General features: G+C 41.2%; 1 protein-coding gene across 2 annotated transcripts in view; it reads right to left on the reverse strand.

Moving 5' to 3' along the window:
* The window catches only part of ssbp2b (single stranded DNA binding protein 2b), a 90,580-nt gene extending 74,491 nt beyond the window's left edge, over window positions 1-16,089 (reverse strand). Inside the window, exon 1 of one of the 2 annotated variants that reach the window (XM_049019266.1) lies at window positions 15,884-16,089. In XM_049019266.1, the coding sequence (XP_048875223.1) occupies window positions 15,884-15,939 (56 nt within the window). In that variant the 5' untranslated portion in view covers window positions 15,940-16,089. The remainder of the gene's footprint in view (window positions 1-15,883) is intronic. The other variant, XM_049019267.1, reaches the window with a different exon arrangement.
* Window positions 16,090-18,393: the final 2,304 nt, after the last annotated feature.

The raw sequence follows: 18,393 nt of genomic DNA on the forward strand, positions 1-18,393 counted from the left end.
TTCATGTTCGGAATCTTTTCAAGAGGAATTCTAAGGGAATTTCAAGTAAAAAAAATGGATCCTTGAAGTTAAGAGATGATGACCTCAATTATATCGTGATACTTATCGATATTGACTGATATGAAAAAAAAATAGCGTGATAAAATATTTTTCCATATTGCACAGCTCAATGTTGAGCCTTAAGATGAGTTTGATCAGCTTAGCTGTACCCATTACAAACTAGGCTTTGGCTGTATCTAATTTTTACACTACAATACTAACTGAACATTTTACTGTGGTGTATGGTATTTTGACAGTATTTTCAAAACCAATGCTATTCCAGTATTGTGAAATCTTTACGATTAAACTTGATGAAAATCCACCAAATTACAGCACCCCTCCCCCCAAAAAAGATCACCCAAGATTTCCCCAAGATCCCCAACATATCATCATTTCAAACAAATTCAATCTCAACTTTGAAGTAAAAAAAAACACAAACCCATGTATACTAAGGTTTCTAAGCACTATGATTTGCAAAAAAAATGTTGATTTAACCGAGTGGAATACAATGTTACAGTGCAGGAAGGAGACCACAAGCTCCGTAAAGTCAACTACATTCCATAGCCGTGTGATCTGAGAAAGGTCTGTGGTTCCTCTCTGCTCTCCTGCTTACCATAAACAACCCATCAGAGATACAGGAATAGATGATAAATGTTTCATGATTGATAGACTGTGCCAGGAACTCTCACAATGAAAGGAATAATTAGGCAGGCAGTAAGACAGGAGAGGAGACTCTGAAGCTCAGACCATTCAGCGGGCAGCTCCAAACCACACCTCCAGGAGACTCAACAACACTGAAGGTCAGACTAAATGCTCAAACCTAAATACAACTCTACTAATCCATGGCAAGACAGATTTTTTTTCAGTAGAATTAAAAAAATAATAATTAAGAACACCATACATTCACGACTTCTTATATTACATGTGGTGATCTAAGGTTTATTGTCTAATGTTCAATTCATGTCAGAAAAGCTTCCACAAGTGACTTTAGAATCTATAAATCAAATTATATTTATAAAATGATTGCGAGATGACATGGAGCCGGATATACAGACTTAACTACATACTTTGATACTCCATCTGGGAAGACGAAAACTGATTAGGAGCCCACTACAAAATGTCAGTCCATATATATTTGTTCCTTACATGGGCCTGAACTGCTTGGGGGCATTGGGCAGAAATGGTCCACATTGATAGTGAGACATCTAACAGTTTCATGTGGTGATGCGGGCAGCAGGGCAGCTCAGCGGGTAGCACTGTGACGTCTCACTCGCAGCACTGGGGGGTTTCTACCCCCCGTCTGCTCTGTTCGTATACGGAGTTTACATATTCCGATATTCCGCCTGTTACGAGGGACTATCCCCTGGGTATTCCTGTTCCCACCCACAGTCCAGAGGCATGCATTAGGCTAATCGGTGTTTGTAAATTGCCAGCGGTATGTCGATATGTGGCCTGCGATGGACCAGCATCCTATCCAGGATGTACCTCTACCTTGTGACCTATACTGCCTGGAATAGCTGCTAGGTCCCCCATGACCTAGACGTACAAACCTGCAGAGGTAGCTGGTCAATTGAGGTAGTCAAGGTTATACCTCTTCTGTTTCGAGATTAAATTATGAAACAAGTAACTGTCAAATAACTCTGCACTAAAATGTTATTGGTATTTAAAATCACATCTTCTCTCTTCTTTGGGAAAAATTCAATATTGTGATATTGTTAAGAGTATTATCTTCTTACCACCTCAATTTTTTTGAGGTGAGTATAGTGCTCAACAGCCACACAGCTACAAGTAACAACCAATAAATCTCGCCAAAAAAACCCCTCAACTTATTAATAATAATTAACATCCATCCATTTTCCAAAACGCTTATCCTATTGGGTCGTGGGGGATCCGGAGCCTATCCCGGAAGCAATGGGCACGAGGCAGGGAACAACCTTGGATGGGGGGCCAGCCCATCGCAGGGCACACTCACACACCATTCACTCACACATGCACACCTACGGGCAATTTAGCAACTCCGAATAGCCTCAGCATGTTTTTGGACTGTGGGGGAAACCGGAGTACCCGGAGGAAACCCCACGACGACATGGGGAGAACATGCAAACTCCACACACATGTGACCCAGGCGGAGACTCGAACCCGGGTCCCAGAGGTGTGAGACGACAGTGCTAACCACTATACCACCATGCCGCCCCCATAATAATTAACATATTAATAACAAAAATAAATATTTACAAATGGAATGAAAGAAGCAAAAAAATCTCTTTCCATGTCACATTTTCTGCGCATAGTCAGGCTGGTGAAGACCTGTGCTACACTCACGGTGGATTACAACTAAAAAAGAATGCAAACCATCTGAGTTCAGCCCTGACTGTAGCTAATCTGATGAGCAGATCTAAGAGGCCCAATTTTAATGGACCCAAGGTTTTCCCCTAAAGAGAATAGATGTTTATATCTGCGCCATTTTTCCTCAGACAAAAACACTCAAATCATTTCAAGTATATTCAAAATTATGCAGGGTGTTTTAGCTGCAGTATCAAGCATAACTGCCTATTAATCTTTTTATCAAACTTTCCTCCCCTGAGGGAATTACAAGGCGCAGAGGGGCTGTTCAGACTTGGCCTAACAAACATACGGGTAGTGCTGCCGTGCTTTGTCATGCTCAGAGCCAGCATGCTAGCAGCAGAATAATGGACTCGCTCTGACGTTTCCCGATAAGTTTCATGCTTTCACAGTCGAACGTTAACTGGGCTCTGACATTAGTGCTACTGCCACTTGTGTGAGTCAGCGGTACGACCCCCAGCCAGATGGTACTGCTGGACACACTGCCCGTATGTTTGCAGGGCCAGCGAGCTAGATGGTCAAGGGGGGGACCCCCCTCCAGTTAATTCCCTTTGTCATAAATCCATTAAAACACCCTTGCAGACACCCATCCCAGCACGATTTCTCCAGAAAACAGTAAGAAATGAAAACAATGGATACCAATAGCAGCAACTCTAACCGGGATAAGTGGGTGGAAGATCGGTGGATGGATGCAAAGTCAATAGCAGCAGCCAGTCATCAGGAAGTCTGAACACAATGTGATTCAGAGATTAACTATCAGAATGGGGCTTGAGTATGTGATTACATGCTAGGTAGGCAATACTGGGCTGGGATGATGGTGGTATGTCTCCAGCACCTTCAGCCATACAGGTAGGGGCAGAAATAAAACATGAGAGAGATGAAACCGATTTTCTCTAGAAAAGGAAGAAAAAAATTCAACTATCATGTCAGTTCCAAGATCCTTTTAACCCTCAACAAGGTGGCTTCCAAGAGACTAACAAAATCGCATCTTTCATTAGCTTCCAAAAAAAAACATATACCGAAATATCTGAAATATAACAAGAAACATATAATTAAACGCAATACTATCAAATTAAATGCAGCTGCCAATTGAGATACACTAGACCATTTTAGTTGTAGCATTTTGTTTTATAATGATCTTCCATAAATATTAAAAAAGGAAAATAAAATATAGAACAACTCTTCCCATCGCGCGACAAGCACTTTCCCTCAATCACCCTGCAAATTTCTCATCAGAGTTTACATTTCTATGCACTAAATCGAAACTAGTCTATTGCAGTGTTGTCTTCAGCTGATTAAGTCATACTCAGTATTCACCATTGGTTGGTTAAGAAAAGAGGCAACAGTTTTGGCAATCTAGTAAATCCAGTGTCTGGCTATCCAGAGGTTTTTTTTGCCCTCATTAATTGGTGCCTACGGTAACAATATTTGTCCGGCGTAATTAACATACTGCAAAAAATGGCAAGGGAAGTGAACTAAAATACACCACCTTTGATTTTCATGAGTCATGGCAGCTTCAAAGCCAAACAAAGGGGAAAATGAGGATGTTAAGTGGGTCTCACTGGACACTACACAGCACGTTGCGCTAGCTCTGCACCTGCCCTTGTCAACGTCAAAACGACAGCACGTCCACCTCTTTTCCCAGAGATGTGAATTCTCTCAAGTGTGCAGGTCTTTTATCCAACCTGTGAAGCACAGATTTGTGTGAAGGAAATATTGCTTGATCAACTGAAACAGCCCATGACAAATACTTCTGATCCACTGCTTACTTACCGGACACAGAAGGTATAACAGATACAAACATGAAGGTTATATGCTCTTTCCAGATGCCTGCATTAAGTGTTTTTTTCATGCAAGTCAATAGGTCTTTGGTGTGCCTAGAATACCCTGTGTTTGCTTTAATTAACTTGAACTCACTGGCTCCCCAGCTGGGTCACTGCAACATGCCAGAGTTCATACACTCATGCCACTAGGAAAAACCACCATGCAAAACAAAGAGAGCTCAACAGCCTTTTCCAGTGCAGTTCCACTGTCTAAGTACTCACTTTACGTGATGAGCTGCTGCGAAGACGATAGCTGGCAGACATTAGCAATCATAGGCATGCAGCCTTGTGTAACACAAAGGTCTCAATGAAGTTTTCTCTTGTTGACACTGCAGGTTTAAAGAATCTTCCACTCAGAACTTCCACAAAAAAAAAAAACAAATATTAAGCTACAGTGTAAGATATAGAGTCCCTCTTCTCTTTTCCAAAAACAAACACACACAATGGGCAATTTCATGCTACGAAACCTCTTCGTGGGATCCTTGGACAGGGAGGCTGTTTATAACTGACCTAAAAAGTCCATCTTCCCTCAGGTGAAATACTGTGAGATAATAATATTAAAATATATTTAGAAAGACCATTTTTCATCCACAACCATTTTCTTTACCCATGTGCCATGACCAAAACAAAATTGAAACAAATTTGAATTATAAAGCAATGAATCAATTCATCAACATATCCCTCATAATCACTTCACCAATGTCACAGAAACAATTAATTATTATGAATTAAACTATGCCATACTCTGATCTGCCTTCACATACTTTTTAAATTTATTAATTAGCACTGCAGATAATAAACATAAAAAAAGCATAATGCAATATTTAAATATAGTTTCCCAGCCTAGGCAATGTAACGTACTGCTGAGGCAGAAAATCATTTTGATTAGAAATGGACTGAAACAGACACCTGGATCTATCTATCTATCTATCTATCTATCTATCTATCTATCTATCTATATATAGGATGTGTAAACTTAGCATGTTACAAGAAGAATTACGCTTCTCTCAGGACAGAAAAGATCTCACAAATAATTACATTTACCACAGATTTTATAGCGCACATTAATCTTTTATGTAGTGGTATGATGTAACAGTAAAAATAAAACTGCCACTGAAATAAAATTTAATAAAATCAAAATTACAGTCACTTCACTAGGTCAGTCCCTAATTCTAGACAAGAAACCCAGGCTAACTTGTTAAAGGTTATTCCAGTTATGACAACGTAATACTTTTTTAAAAGAGAAAAGCAGTCACTTTAAAATGTTTTCCCACAACCAGAAAACCACTTTATCAAGTCCACAAAGGAAAAAAAATGCTCCTTGTTTAAACATATAAAAAAAAAAAACTTTGAAAACAGTCTCCTAACAGAGGCGCAGTGATGGAACCTTCCAGAAGCCGTCCGAAAAAGAGCGGCTGCTCACTCTGGTGCCAGGAATGTAAGTGTTTCTCCCAGGACGGCAGGAAATGCCACCGGCTTATCAGACAAAACAGGAGCGAAAAGAAGCTGGAGCTGACTGGCGTTTCGACAGTCAAGTCGCAGAATTAGCTGAAGCCAAGTCATACAGGTTAAGAGTCAGGGTAGACATGCGCTTAAAAACAATCAAATAAAACGCATTATGCCAATCTGAAAGGTGTGCATATGGATTAACAGATAATAAACACTGAAGGGCTGCTTGACATGTGCGTTATTATTCTCCGTGTCCAGATACTTAGAGCAGGATATTTCACTGAAATATTTACTAAAATGTAACCATTTTACAATGTGTTTATTCATGAGAACTAATGTTTATACACAAATGTTGGTATTTGTACTAAAGACACGAGTACCCATGCCTGAAGTATGACAAACAAATCTCAATAAACGACTGATAGCTAATGGACGTCTTTGGCTCCAGAGGAAGTGATGTGTAACAGTAGATCAGATTCACATGCTAACATGATGGTCACGTTATAATTTGTTTGTACTGAATCAATCTGTAAACCTTCACTGGAAAAATACTGATGGCCTTTACTATGTACACTGCTACGTCTGCCCAAGGAGTTAGCAAGTGTTAGACACACAAGCAAAACGTGATGGATTAAGTAAACGACAAATCACACGTGACTGAAGAGTGGCCAGTCTACAAAGCTGCTTAATTCCGGACTTTTCGTTACTCTTGGCCGCTTCTGAATAGCTACACAATTTCATCTATTCACCCAGAGGGGAGATCCGAGGCAGTTACACTGGGTGGCTCCCAGCCACAGCTGTACGCTTCCAAATGTACATATCACCAGAAGAAATTAGCAAAGTCAGATTTACCAAGGTGTTATTAAAATGTAAAAGTAAAAAGCTGTAAATTATGCTTTGGATGTTTAATATGTCGTAATTGTCTTTGTGGTTATAAGAGAACCAATTTGAACCTCTGTTAAATGTTTAACAGAGCCCAAAGGTACGATAACGAATGGATAGAATGCAACAAAACAGTATGTTCACTGTGTCGTGGACTGAACACTACAAAGTACAGAAATAGACCTTTAAAAAGTTGCAATTAGTCAAACAGTCTGAAAGTAGCTATCAAAAAGATGGGCTCTTCAGCAGTATGATCTACTTTATGAAGTGTCACTAGTAGGAACCAATACTAGTCAGATATAATCAACCTTTAGTAAATGACTAAAATCTTTTTCGTTAGTAAGCAAAATCACAGCTGCAGACAATGATAAGAGCTGCAAGAGCCCACCAGGAAAATAAACAATGAATGAAAAACCATTATGCTGCTGTAAGACATGGCTGAGTCAGCAAAATGCATCACCAGAGCGTCGCTTGCAAAAGAAATGCGACCCGACCATCTCGGCTGCACTCTAATGCTTACATTTACAAGGTGTAACTTGCAGATTTATTGTATTTCACCCCAATTAACCCTGCAATGTTTTCAAAATGCTACATCTGAAAAGCGTCCCCTGTATTCGTCATTTATACATTGACCATTTGGGCCAGTACAGGGCACATTTCCCTCATGTGCCACAAAACGGCACAAAACTGGGCTCTTGTACTTATTTTATACTGAGAAATGGCTACAAAAAAAATAAAAAAATGAAAAAGTACTCGAAAGATGTATCATTTATTTGGATACAGCTGTGTATTCTATTCTTGGCTTTTTAATGCTGCAAATTATTCTGTCTGCAGCTAACATATCGAGATACAAGCATTTTCCATTTCATATGCCAAGTCAAATCAAGGCTGCATTACTGGTGTGGCCAACTGATTCCTGTCAATTAGGAAGCCATCGCCTGACAGTCGTCAGACAACCTGGATAAATAATGCGGGGCGGCTGTACTTGAGGTTCCTTTCTTAGCTAGCAGAAAAATAACAGACACCACTGATTCAGCATGGTATCGTACAGTGAGTGCTGAGAGTCTTAATGGAAAAAGCGAACACTGACATGGGCGAGAACGTTAAAATTAACAATATATGATACCCTGTACGAAAACTGTCATAACCGCTCTAAAGTAGGAATGAAATGCAAACACAGGACAGGACCCAAGAAATAAAACAGAACTACACTTATCGCATAATGAATGTGGGAAAGATTTCGGAAGGGCTAGGAAGGAGACCTTTACACGTGACATTCATAAACGGGGATGAAAGATAGCACACGGCACCATGACAGTGCCTTAGCTCGTCAGTCACGCACGCTTAATCTTGCGCTGGTGTGTATGCCATGACACTTGCATATTAATGTGGTGAAATATTAGAGAGCTTCCCCACACCAGTCTCCACACTACCACCAAGGGCCCTCTGGAGAAGGCACGCGAAATGACGCGCATACATTCAAGCGACAGACACAATCTCATTTAGAAAATAAATGCGGAGTTACAACAGAGGCTATTTTATAAATTTTGCAGGGCTGACCAGCCGTCCACATTAGCTGACTGGATAATACAAACTGAAGTTAGATGTTTTCGCTACCTTCTTTTCACAATTGCACTGAATACTACGCAAGATTAACTTTATTGATCCCAGGAGAAAATTATCATAAAAGGTGATTTGATTGACAGAGTAGTTAGAAAGTATTTCGATGACAAAAGTACTGTTACGTATAAAACTGTAACGATACAGTGTTTGTGCACTTAAATACAATGAATAATCACACTACATTCTGATGATATCTTTCTTTCTTGTAGACTCCAACAAAACCCAGCTTTTCCACCAATGTGACCAATTTGCCACCAGAATTCATAAGAAACATGTCTCTTAGAACACCCCCTCGTTACAGGCATGAGATATTGAGCATTTGCTGCAATTGTCGGTTAAAACGTTGTTTCCTCCCAAAACCGCGATGGTCTCAACCTGCTGCCAGCAGCAGATGCAGAATGCTGTGCTATCTGGCCTGAAATACACAACGGGCCCCGTTTTGCTGTCAAAGGAGCCTCCATACATCCATGATGACTTTGACTTCTGTGGATGTAAATGTTTATTTTCATTACATTCTTCTCCATAAACGTATCACTGCCCCAGTCAAAAGCACGTATCAGCTCAACGCACCGCAGTCTGAACGTCGATACTGAGAAACCACTGTCCATTAAGCATTTTTCACGTCAGCTATCACATTTCTGTGCTGCAAGTATGTGTTTCAAATATCTTGTAGAAGTGCCAGTATGTTCTTTGATGTCACCTAAAACATTCAAAGGCCAATCTACAAAATAGCTTTGTGTAACACTGGCCAATATACATGCCTTAAGACAGAATGTTCATACACACATTTTATTTATATATATATATATATATATATATATATATATATATATATATATATATATATATATATATATATATATACATATATATACATATACATATATACACACACACACACACACACACACACACAAACCAGTCAAAAGTTTTCGCACACCAAAGGGATTTTAGCACATTTATCTCATAAATTGCAGATTTTTATTCTTGTTAAGCATTGGAAAGTTGAGTGAACAACTATAAATGAAAATATAAGTCAAATAAAACAAGTTTCTTTTATAAACAAGTTTCCTTTATAACATGGAAAGAGTATGTAACAGTGCATGTCTGTCCTCCTATTAACTGGTTGTGTGGTGATGGCAGAGTCACATTCTAGGCTGCCCTTTAACTTTAAATGTACTAGTTAACTGCTTCATCCCATGAAACAGATGAGTATTTAATGTCCTTGTAGAAAGAATGTCTCAGATCTTCTCTGCTGTTATAGTTTAGTTATAGTTACTGCTAGAGGTTAAAAGAATACTGCGTGTATTGTTAGTAAATGTTAAGTGACACACAAATGTGGACAATCTCACTGTGTGCAAAAACTTTTTGTGCGTGTGTCTGCCAAGGTTAATTTGCGAAAATAGACAGAATTGACTACAAAGTATTTTACCTGAGTAATATAGTAATACATAACTTGTGAGTTCTATAATACCTGAAAATTAAAATTAACTTATAGCTGTGTTTCGATATCAACATAAAGAAAGAAATCCATAGGGAGCCCAATGCAAGGTGGAACTCATGTTCAGAGAGCAGTACTGAGGAGTTTCTGGGTTAGAGGGACATGGGGTGTCAGGCTGAGGCACAAGCCAAAGGCCCCAAAGCCGCCCAAGAGGAGAAGAGGCAAATCTAATAAAGTTCCGGTAGCCTCCTACGCATCACCCTTGTTGGTAACTCCCATCCACCTCCCTGAATGATAAACACTCGCCCAGTACCTGTCCTTTAAGTGTGTGATAAAGGCCTTGGGAGCCTCTGGGGCAGTCGATTGTTTTATGGCTCCTGTGTCATCGGATAGCCCTGGCACCCTGGGTAGAGGCTGCACTGGCCTCCTGCTAGGCCTGTTCTCCACCTCCCCGAGAGAAGCTCTCTCTTCAAGACAAACTTGGCTGATGCCTATGCTACAAGAACATAAGAAATCTATTCTTCAGATAGAAGTGTCTAATACTGCCCTTTTTTCAAATCCATCATACCGTAAAGTATCATTTATGGAGCTACCTTGCACGACGACAACAAAGTGCATAAACAGTACTAAACCGAACGAAAAACATTACAAAGCTGTATCCAGATAGGGCTGCGCAAATCAATATCACAATTATTTCATACTTCTAGCTCGATTACAATTAATGAACAGATGTGTTATTTTTTTTGTTACACTGCCTTCGGTTTTCTGACATTGCACAGTAAATACGCTAAACAATTAAAAGCTGCAATATTTTTTCAAATGAAGGAGTGTGTATCTTACCTTTGTAATTTAAAAACAATTTCTTTAAACACACAGACGAACAATTTATGGCAATTTATTGAAAACTTCGAAGAGTTGAAATCAAAGCATAAATTGAAAACATATTGTGAAAAAGGTCAAATTTTAGTTTTAACTAAGGAAAAAGCAAGCTCCCTGGTGATTAAGGAAATTATTGGTGCTAAAGTGGCCGAAATTGTTTTTCTGTATCGTTTTCGTTTTCTTTGTTTGGTGTCTTCTTCACCGAAGCCATAATCTTCCCAAACGAAGGACAGGACATTCATTTTAGGTATGAGCTGCTTCACTGGTGTGGTGTTTGCATTCAGGTCACCCACGCTGTCAGCTTCACTTTGAGTGAACGTGAACTAACGTTCGTTGGGCAGGGCAGAGGCACATGACTCAAGATAACAGAGTATTTTTATAGGGGGACAGTTCATGAACGTACGCATTGGAGAAAGTAATAACCGAATTAACTGACATAAGCAAGATTAAGTCAGTGAGAGGTTCCAAATGTCAGCTTCGATACTATTTCAGTTAATTGCCCAGCCCTTAGTCTGGATTCAGCAAATTCCAACTCTTTCTGGTCTTAGAATTGTGTTTCGGCTTAGGGTGCCTGACTGAAGCTTGCGTTAGGGTGTAGGGTGACGACGAATTGCTTATGCATAAATGTGAGACTCCTGCACCAAAAACATACTTGGATAAGTTTGGATGATTCTGCCAAATGAACAAGCGGCTGTTACTTCACGCAGCTTCCAATAATTGTCTGTAACTGTAAAAGCGGCGGCCGCTGGCAACTAAATGTTCCCAGCAAGCCGTGCCACCTTTGCCCTGTGTGGTGTCAGTGGATGCAAGTTCTCCTGGTTCCTGCCAGGCCTGACTAACATCTCCTTTCAGGCTCCACTCCCCAAGCACCTGGGTGGTTGGGTACAAGCAGGCTGCATGGAGGTCAACTTCTCTCTCGCGACCAGCCATGTAAGGCAACACTATGAAAACAAAGGAAAAGAACCAGTGTGTCTTTTTGTTCAACTCGAAAGTTAAAAAGTACTACCCTTCCAAACTTCCAACCTGAGGTGACTTGTTCTGCTCCCCTTTCCTGGCAGCAGGGACTTCCGCACTTTAAACTTTGGCCACAAGGACATTCTCCTGTGCTTTCATAAGGCCACAGGCAAACGGACACCAATGAGGCGTGAACTAGGCGATGACATGGTGACGATGGCACCGGTCTGGGAAGGAGCACTGACAGGGCATGACAAGCAGCTTCGTCTACAGCTATTGTTACGGGTCCTCCGGGAACAAGCGAGACCGTGAACACAGAGGCAGAATGGGTTGCAGGAAACTCTGGGCTGAATCCTGCCCATGTGGTCAAAGTTTTATATCCAACATAAGTCAATATAAAATGGGCAGGGTGACCAGATGCGAAAACCACAGCAACTTGTATTAGAAATAAATAAATAAAATCTGTCTAACCAGATCATGGACATGAATGTGGTGAAATATAACAACATAAAACATCACACAATATTTTTTTATCCTGGCTGAGTACAATACAGAGGGTCAATCCAGTGGGATTTCCAATGTTACACTCAACAGAGTACAGTTGGTACATCTGGTTTTCAAAGACGACTCATGTTTGACAAAAACAAAGAGCTGCCTGTCTGCGAAGCCAGTTGTACACCAGGTCAGGTAAGCCAGTCAGAGCTATAGAGCATTTAACTCAAGACACACAGGCTAAAAAACCCTGATCTAGGAGTTATACAAATTATAGTCACATTAGAAAAAAGCTGAATTGCTGCCTTAAGTAGCAACACGTACTTTGTCCATCAGGTTACCTGCCTAGGACCTTTCACCCAAGAACAGGCTGTAGTAACCTTGGGGACATTCTGCTTCAGCAGCACGAGCAGTCCAATGCCCACCTCCTAAAGGTGACCAGGTTCAGAACTCATGTGGTCACAGAGTGTCCTGTGCCTCTCTGTCATTGAAGTCCAAGGCCAGCATAACGCTGCTCGGGAAAGGATGTTTTGCTTTTGCGTTAGTCACAGGGAGCGGCTGTGTTCGGAAACCCATGACCCCATACTGCCCAGTGGGGAGTGATGACTCGGATGATTTACCCAGTTGGTCCGCCTGCTGAGAGCTGTACTCCCAAGGTCAATCCCACACACAGAGGTTAACGTTAAACGATGATTCAGCTCTCCTGCAACAGTGCTTTTGTTTTTGTTTTTCCATCACTTGTGGAGGACACAATGATGACAATGAACCCCCCCCCCATTCCTCCACTTTGGATTACAAAAGTAAAAGGCAGCTGCTCTTAAGTATGTTCACCATGCAAGTACATTTAAATCAGTTTACACATAGTTGCTGAGCTCATTTTAATGCATGCAACACAGTGGTCAGAAAGCTGAGATCTTCATAATAGCAATTCAGGTTAAGTACTTCCTAGGATATACGCCTGCTACCTTTGGGTTACCATCTTCTTTAACTCTGCTGATCTTACAAATCCAATATGGTGTACCCATAATTCCTTGCTACTGAGTCAAGAGTATTCTAAGCATTTTTTCCAACTAGCAATATAGCCAAAATCAGTACAAAGCACTATGCACCTCCTCTCACTGACAACTAATGTTGGAAACATGGACAGCTATACCGTCTCTGTATCAACCTCTAGCGAAATGTCAACGACTCGAAGAACGCACTGAAATTAGCTGCAGCCAAAAAATACGTCTAATATATAAATCTGAACAATGCAAACAATACTAACCGTAATTACATGTGAAGCAAACAAACTCAGACAGCAAACAGCTATAAAATACTTAATGACTTTACACATAACAAGCAAATAAAACCAAAAGGGCTTTGTGCTGGAAAGAGGGTTCCCCCTCTGTGAACGATGTGGGAGGCCACGCTCGCTAGACAGACCAGACAAGACGCCCTCCGTGGGGCTCTTCCTGGAGGTCAAATGCTCTACCATGTAAATTAATGAAGCAGCATTTTTTTTTTAAACTTTACTGTTGGAGCCTCGCTGTGTTGCATACATAAAGGAGTTTCACACGTCTCTACAGTACTAATGAGCGTAGCCGACCAAGAAATACCCATTCGCGCCTCAGTGCATTCTCACTTTCGATCTTCCTGCAGTTAAACATTCGTCTCATTTGATCAACAAAGCCACAATGACCCTCCTAAAACGCCTTATAACGGTCTAAATGCAAGCTTAAAAAATACTGAGGGAGAAATAGAAGAAAAAAAACTTCTGTATACTCACACATATTGCCTACACAGTGTAACAATTTTAATCACCCCCTTAACATTTAAAGTAATAGCAACATAACAAATTTGTTTATTATGCAGCTCTGCAATATCTACTTAAATGTATTATATTAATAAAACATAACTTCATCAGTACCCTCAGGTGGATTAGTGGGAAAACGGAGGATGAGCGGATGCAAGGTCATCAATACCATTCCAACAAGAAACATTCAAGGAAGCTTTTTGGAAGAAGTTAAAATGTATTGAGATATTCCATAGGGAAGGAGGTGCCGCACCTATCTGGAAGACTAACAGAGCATCACAAAAAACTGATAATGTAGACCCCCCCAACGATCAACACCCCAAGCACACCTCAGTGGTGAAGACTAACCTGCCTTAGAAGAAGCAAGGAATGGACTAGAGCGAAACACGAGCATACACAGCAACAAGTGCATATAGAAAATGCGCACCCACTACACCCACCACACAGCCCGCCATACTGTAGCCGCCCCCCCCAGCCTCGCCGGCAGGGTGTCCGCCGCCGCTTGCCTTTTATTATGCGATATACCTGTGGACTGTCCGAGCGGCTTCCGCCAACGCGGCCGCACTTCCGGAAGCTGAGCTCTCAGCCACTAGCCAATCAAATCCATCGATACATCTAAAATCTGTCAATGATTAGTGTCGTAAATACTAATAGCATCAAACTATTACTACTACAGCTGCAAAAACTGCTCAGTATGACATACATATGTATTGGTGTTCAATGCACAGTTCAATTATACATTGAAATATTACTATTATCACATTGCTTCTGTAACTAATCAAAATGCAAATCATCATTCAGAACTATGATAAGGAGGATGAGCTTTACGCTATAATTTAATTAAAAATGACGATGATAAAAACGCACGATTTCCATGTAGTAATTAATTAATCAATGAAACAGTGCAATATTACAGAACTGCTGTGCGTCTTTCCTCATAACGCTAATTTGTAAATTGCAAACTGTGGCAACTGCAATGCCAACAACATTCATTTAAAATCGGTTACAGACAGCCAGGAAGTAGTATATATATATAAGTAAGTATATAAGTAGATATATACTACTGTGTAATATATTACCCAGAACCAGAGAATAAGAAATCCTCGATATTTGCACAATTATGCACAAAAGAAAGGAAAAGAAAACTTGTGCTGCTGATCGAGCTGGCCCACTGAAGGGACACCGGTAAGCCGACGTAACTTTCCCTCCAAGCACCGAGTCCGATGGCACTTGCTTTTGGTTTAACATTTTGCTTCCATATTATTTAGATGGACCAGAAAATAACCGCTGGTAGTCACTCAGCCGGACATCCACACCTCCAAATACATTTGTTCTGTTTCTTAAAGTGACTAAATAATATCAAAGTTTCCAATCCCAATATCAACAAAAACAAAAACATGTGCAACCTTTGCTGCACTGCTAGTCTGATGGCAACTATACTAAAATGTTTAATACGAAAAGCGTACACATCTATCTGTATATACAACGTGCATGTACGCGAATGTGTATTATCTACCGATTCCGTGAACCTTTCATTCTTAACCACAGAACGTTCAATTAAGGTCAGATAACTGAACTGGCCGTGGATGAGCAAAACATTATCTTTAGAAGATGATTCACCTTTGCATGATAACAGGGAAAAGTTCAAGCTCTCATCGAGACGCTCCTTCCTTTAAAACACAAATGAACAATAACTTCCAAATACCTTAACTACGACATTGTTCTGTTAAATCTCCAGTTATTAAATGTAGCTCCGGGCATTTGACGATCTGACGGCTCGTTAGCCAGTCGATACTGACCCATCCGACAGCTATCTGGCTAACTATAGCTACCTCTAAATAATATCAGTTACAGTTCAGCTACAAAACAATTCAGCCTCAGTTCATTGCAAACCTACAACAGCACAGGGCGCCTCGTCTCTTTTTGATCATTATCACGAAATCCACTCGGCTTCAGCACATATCTGGTCAAGTTAGCTGTCTCTATGTGCCTGTCCTTCCCCACTACTGACAACTGACAATAACAAGTTTGTAAGGCAGCCCAGCGGCACACCGCTGCCGTTATGCTATCAGCACCTCGTCCATCCACCGCAGATACGCCTCTGCCCGCCTCAGCACTCATGCACCTTCTTAATAGCGAATTAGCGCCATAAATAAAACTTACTTTTCTCTGGCTTGGCTGTCGGACGGTACGTTGTTACTCTTGCCTTTGGCGTACATGCTTGCAGAGAGCTCCGACTGTCACGCACCTGTCAACCCATCACAGCCTCCCCGGGCACAACCCCGTCACCATGGCGACAGAAGGAGCGTCGCCTCCCATTGGACGTCCCGCCGTTAGGATACGCCCATCCTCTGTGCTAACCACCATGATTGACGGCTGCTTCGCCCCGCCCATTCAAGCAACAAACCCCAGCCTCCCCTTCCCGCAGCACTAACCCCTCCTTCTCCTTTCCTTCTATCTTTTTCATTCTGGCTGCCTGTGCTGAGCCAGCTAGGAAAGCGCGCCGCCTGCGATCTCTCTCCTAAACACACACACACACACACACCCTCCTTTTCTCCTGTCGCTCGCCTCCTCCCCCAGCGCGAAGGGGAATTTGAAACCGTCAGAAGGATTTTAAACAACTGGCTGTTCCTCTCATAGACAATCACACCCTCCACTGACACACAGACAGCGCTGCGAGCTAGCAAAGTTGGAGTGGATTTATGTGTGCATAATGATGTTGAACTTCAAAAGACTCAGGGAAACAGTACAAGCTTAAATATATATTTTAGTGATAATTTTTGTAAGTGGACTGCTTAATGATAACTGGCAATAATTACTGTCGGCAGAATGTTGGTAAAGGATCCGCAAGCCTTGTTTTAGAAAGATTCAGTGGTTGAAGCAGTCTTTTCATACATTTGCAGGCCAAGTGATAGCAACAAAGCAAGGCAGTTGTGGTTCTCTCCAGATGTAGGTTTTGCTGACCGTCTGGGAGGCTACAGGACTTCAGAAGGCAATGGAATCAGGATTGCACCATTTCTAGCATCACTACAAAATTCCATGGCTCAAATCACACCAGGAGAAAGATGCTCTCAGTATATTACCCTGCAAAGCTCTGAAATGACAAACTCTCAAACAGCAAACCATGCATGTGTCATTTAGTCGGGATTAATTTCCCGAAACAAAGGAAAAAAAATATTTACCCTGATAATTTAAAATATCTTGTGGCATTTAGCTTTATATCTGTTTTAATGGTAAACAATCCTGCTGTTTTTATTTAGATATTTTTGGAGGATGCTATTAATGTGAGTTTTCTGGGTGTGGAGTGGAATCATTGTACAGTATTTAAATTTATGAGTCAAAACCATTTAGACTGTCTATAATTAGTATAGTGAGGAAGTCAGGGAACACCCTGGCCAGCAATATTGTTTATCCATCCATCCATTTTCCAAACCGCTTATCCTACTGGGTAGCGGGGGGTCCGGAGCCTATCCCGGAAGCAATGGGCATGAGGCAGGGAACAACCCAGGATGGGGGGCCAGCCCATCGCAGGGCACACTCACACACCATTCACTCACACATGCACACCTACGGGCAATTTAGCAACTCCGATTAGCCTCAGCATGTTTTTGGACTGTGGGGGGAAACCAGAGTACCCGGAGGAAACCCCACGACAACATGGGGAGAACATACAAACTCCACACACATGTAACCCAGGCGGAGACTCGAACCCGGGTCCCAGAGGTGTGAGGCAACAGTGCTAACCACTGCACCACCTTGCCGCCCCCTTTATCCCTACAATATTAAATATTAACTTCAACACAGAGCTGCCAATTTACCAGAATGACATGACTTTGGAGGAAACTGTGGGACAGAGAAGAGAGAGACGTAAACACGGGGAGACCACACAAACTCCCAAGAGCAGACTGCAGACCATAATCCTTGTATCATGAGGGGATGCTGCCTGAGTGTTGTTTTTTGTTATCCTTGGTTATCCATTCTTTGATGTGTAGTCAACATCATGAGACATTTTGAATCTTCTAGTCTGTCTTTTTGAAATTGTCTTCCACCGCAAAATCAAGCCCACAATTACATCCAGCTGTTTAGCTTTGGTGCTTGTCAGCACCATAATGCCATTTTATATTTATTTGCCAGGTTATATTAGCTGTCTAACTCTATATTGTTATATGTATCTATAAAACCATCTTATAACCACTTATCCAGGTCAGAATTGCAGGGGGGCATGGATCCTATTCCAGGCAGTATGCACTGCATGGGATGTGTCTTATTACATGCTATTTTGAATTCATATAGTGTAAGTGATTTTCTTTTCAGTAAGGTTTCATACAACTCACTTTCATAAGAAATTAAACAACCAAGCACAGAAATGTCGCTATGTATAAACGTCATGAACTAAGTAGGACTATGGTCTCCCACTTGTAGGATTGTGGATTCAGTTCCAATCCCTTTTATGTTTCAAGAGTTTTCATACTGTCACTGTGTCCATGTGACGTTTCTGAGCGTGCCCTGTTTTCATCTTGCCGTCCAAAGAATTGAACTTGAAGAATTGGTGTTTCTAAGGTTCACATAGTTTGTGCCCTGTGATGGACTGTCGCTCTATCCTGAGTGTCTCATGTCCCCTTGCTTCTTGGGATAGATGTCAGACTCACTATAACCCTGCACTAGATAGGCAC

The sequence above is a fragment of the Brienomyrus brachyistius genome, chromosome 7 (genome assembly GCF_023856365.1).
Source record: "Brienomyrus brachyistius isolate T26 chromosome 7, BBRACH_0.4, whole genome shotgun sequence".
Taxonomy (NCBI): Eukaryota; Metazoa; Chordata; class Actinopteri; order Osteoglossiformes; family Mormyridae; genus Brienomyrus; species Brienomyrus brachyistius.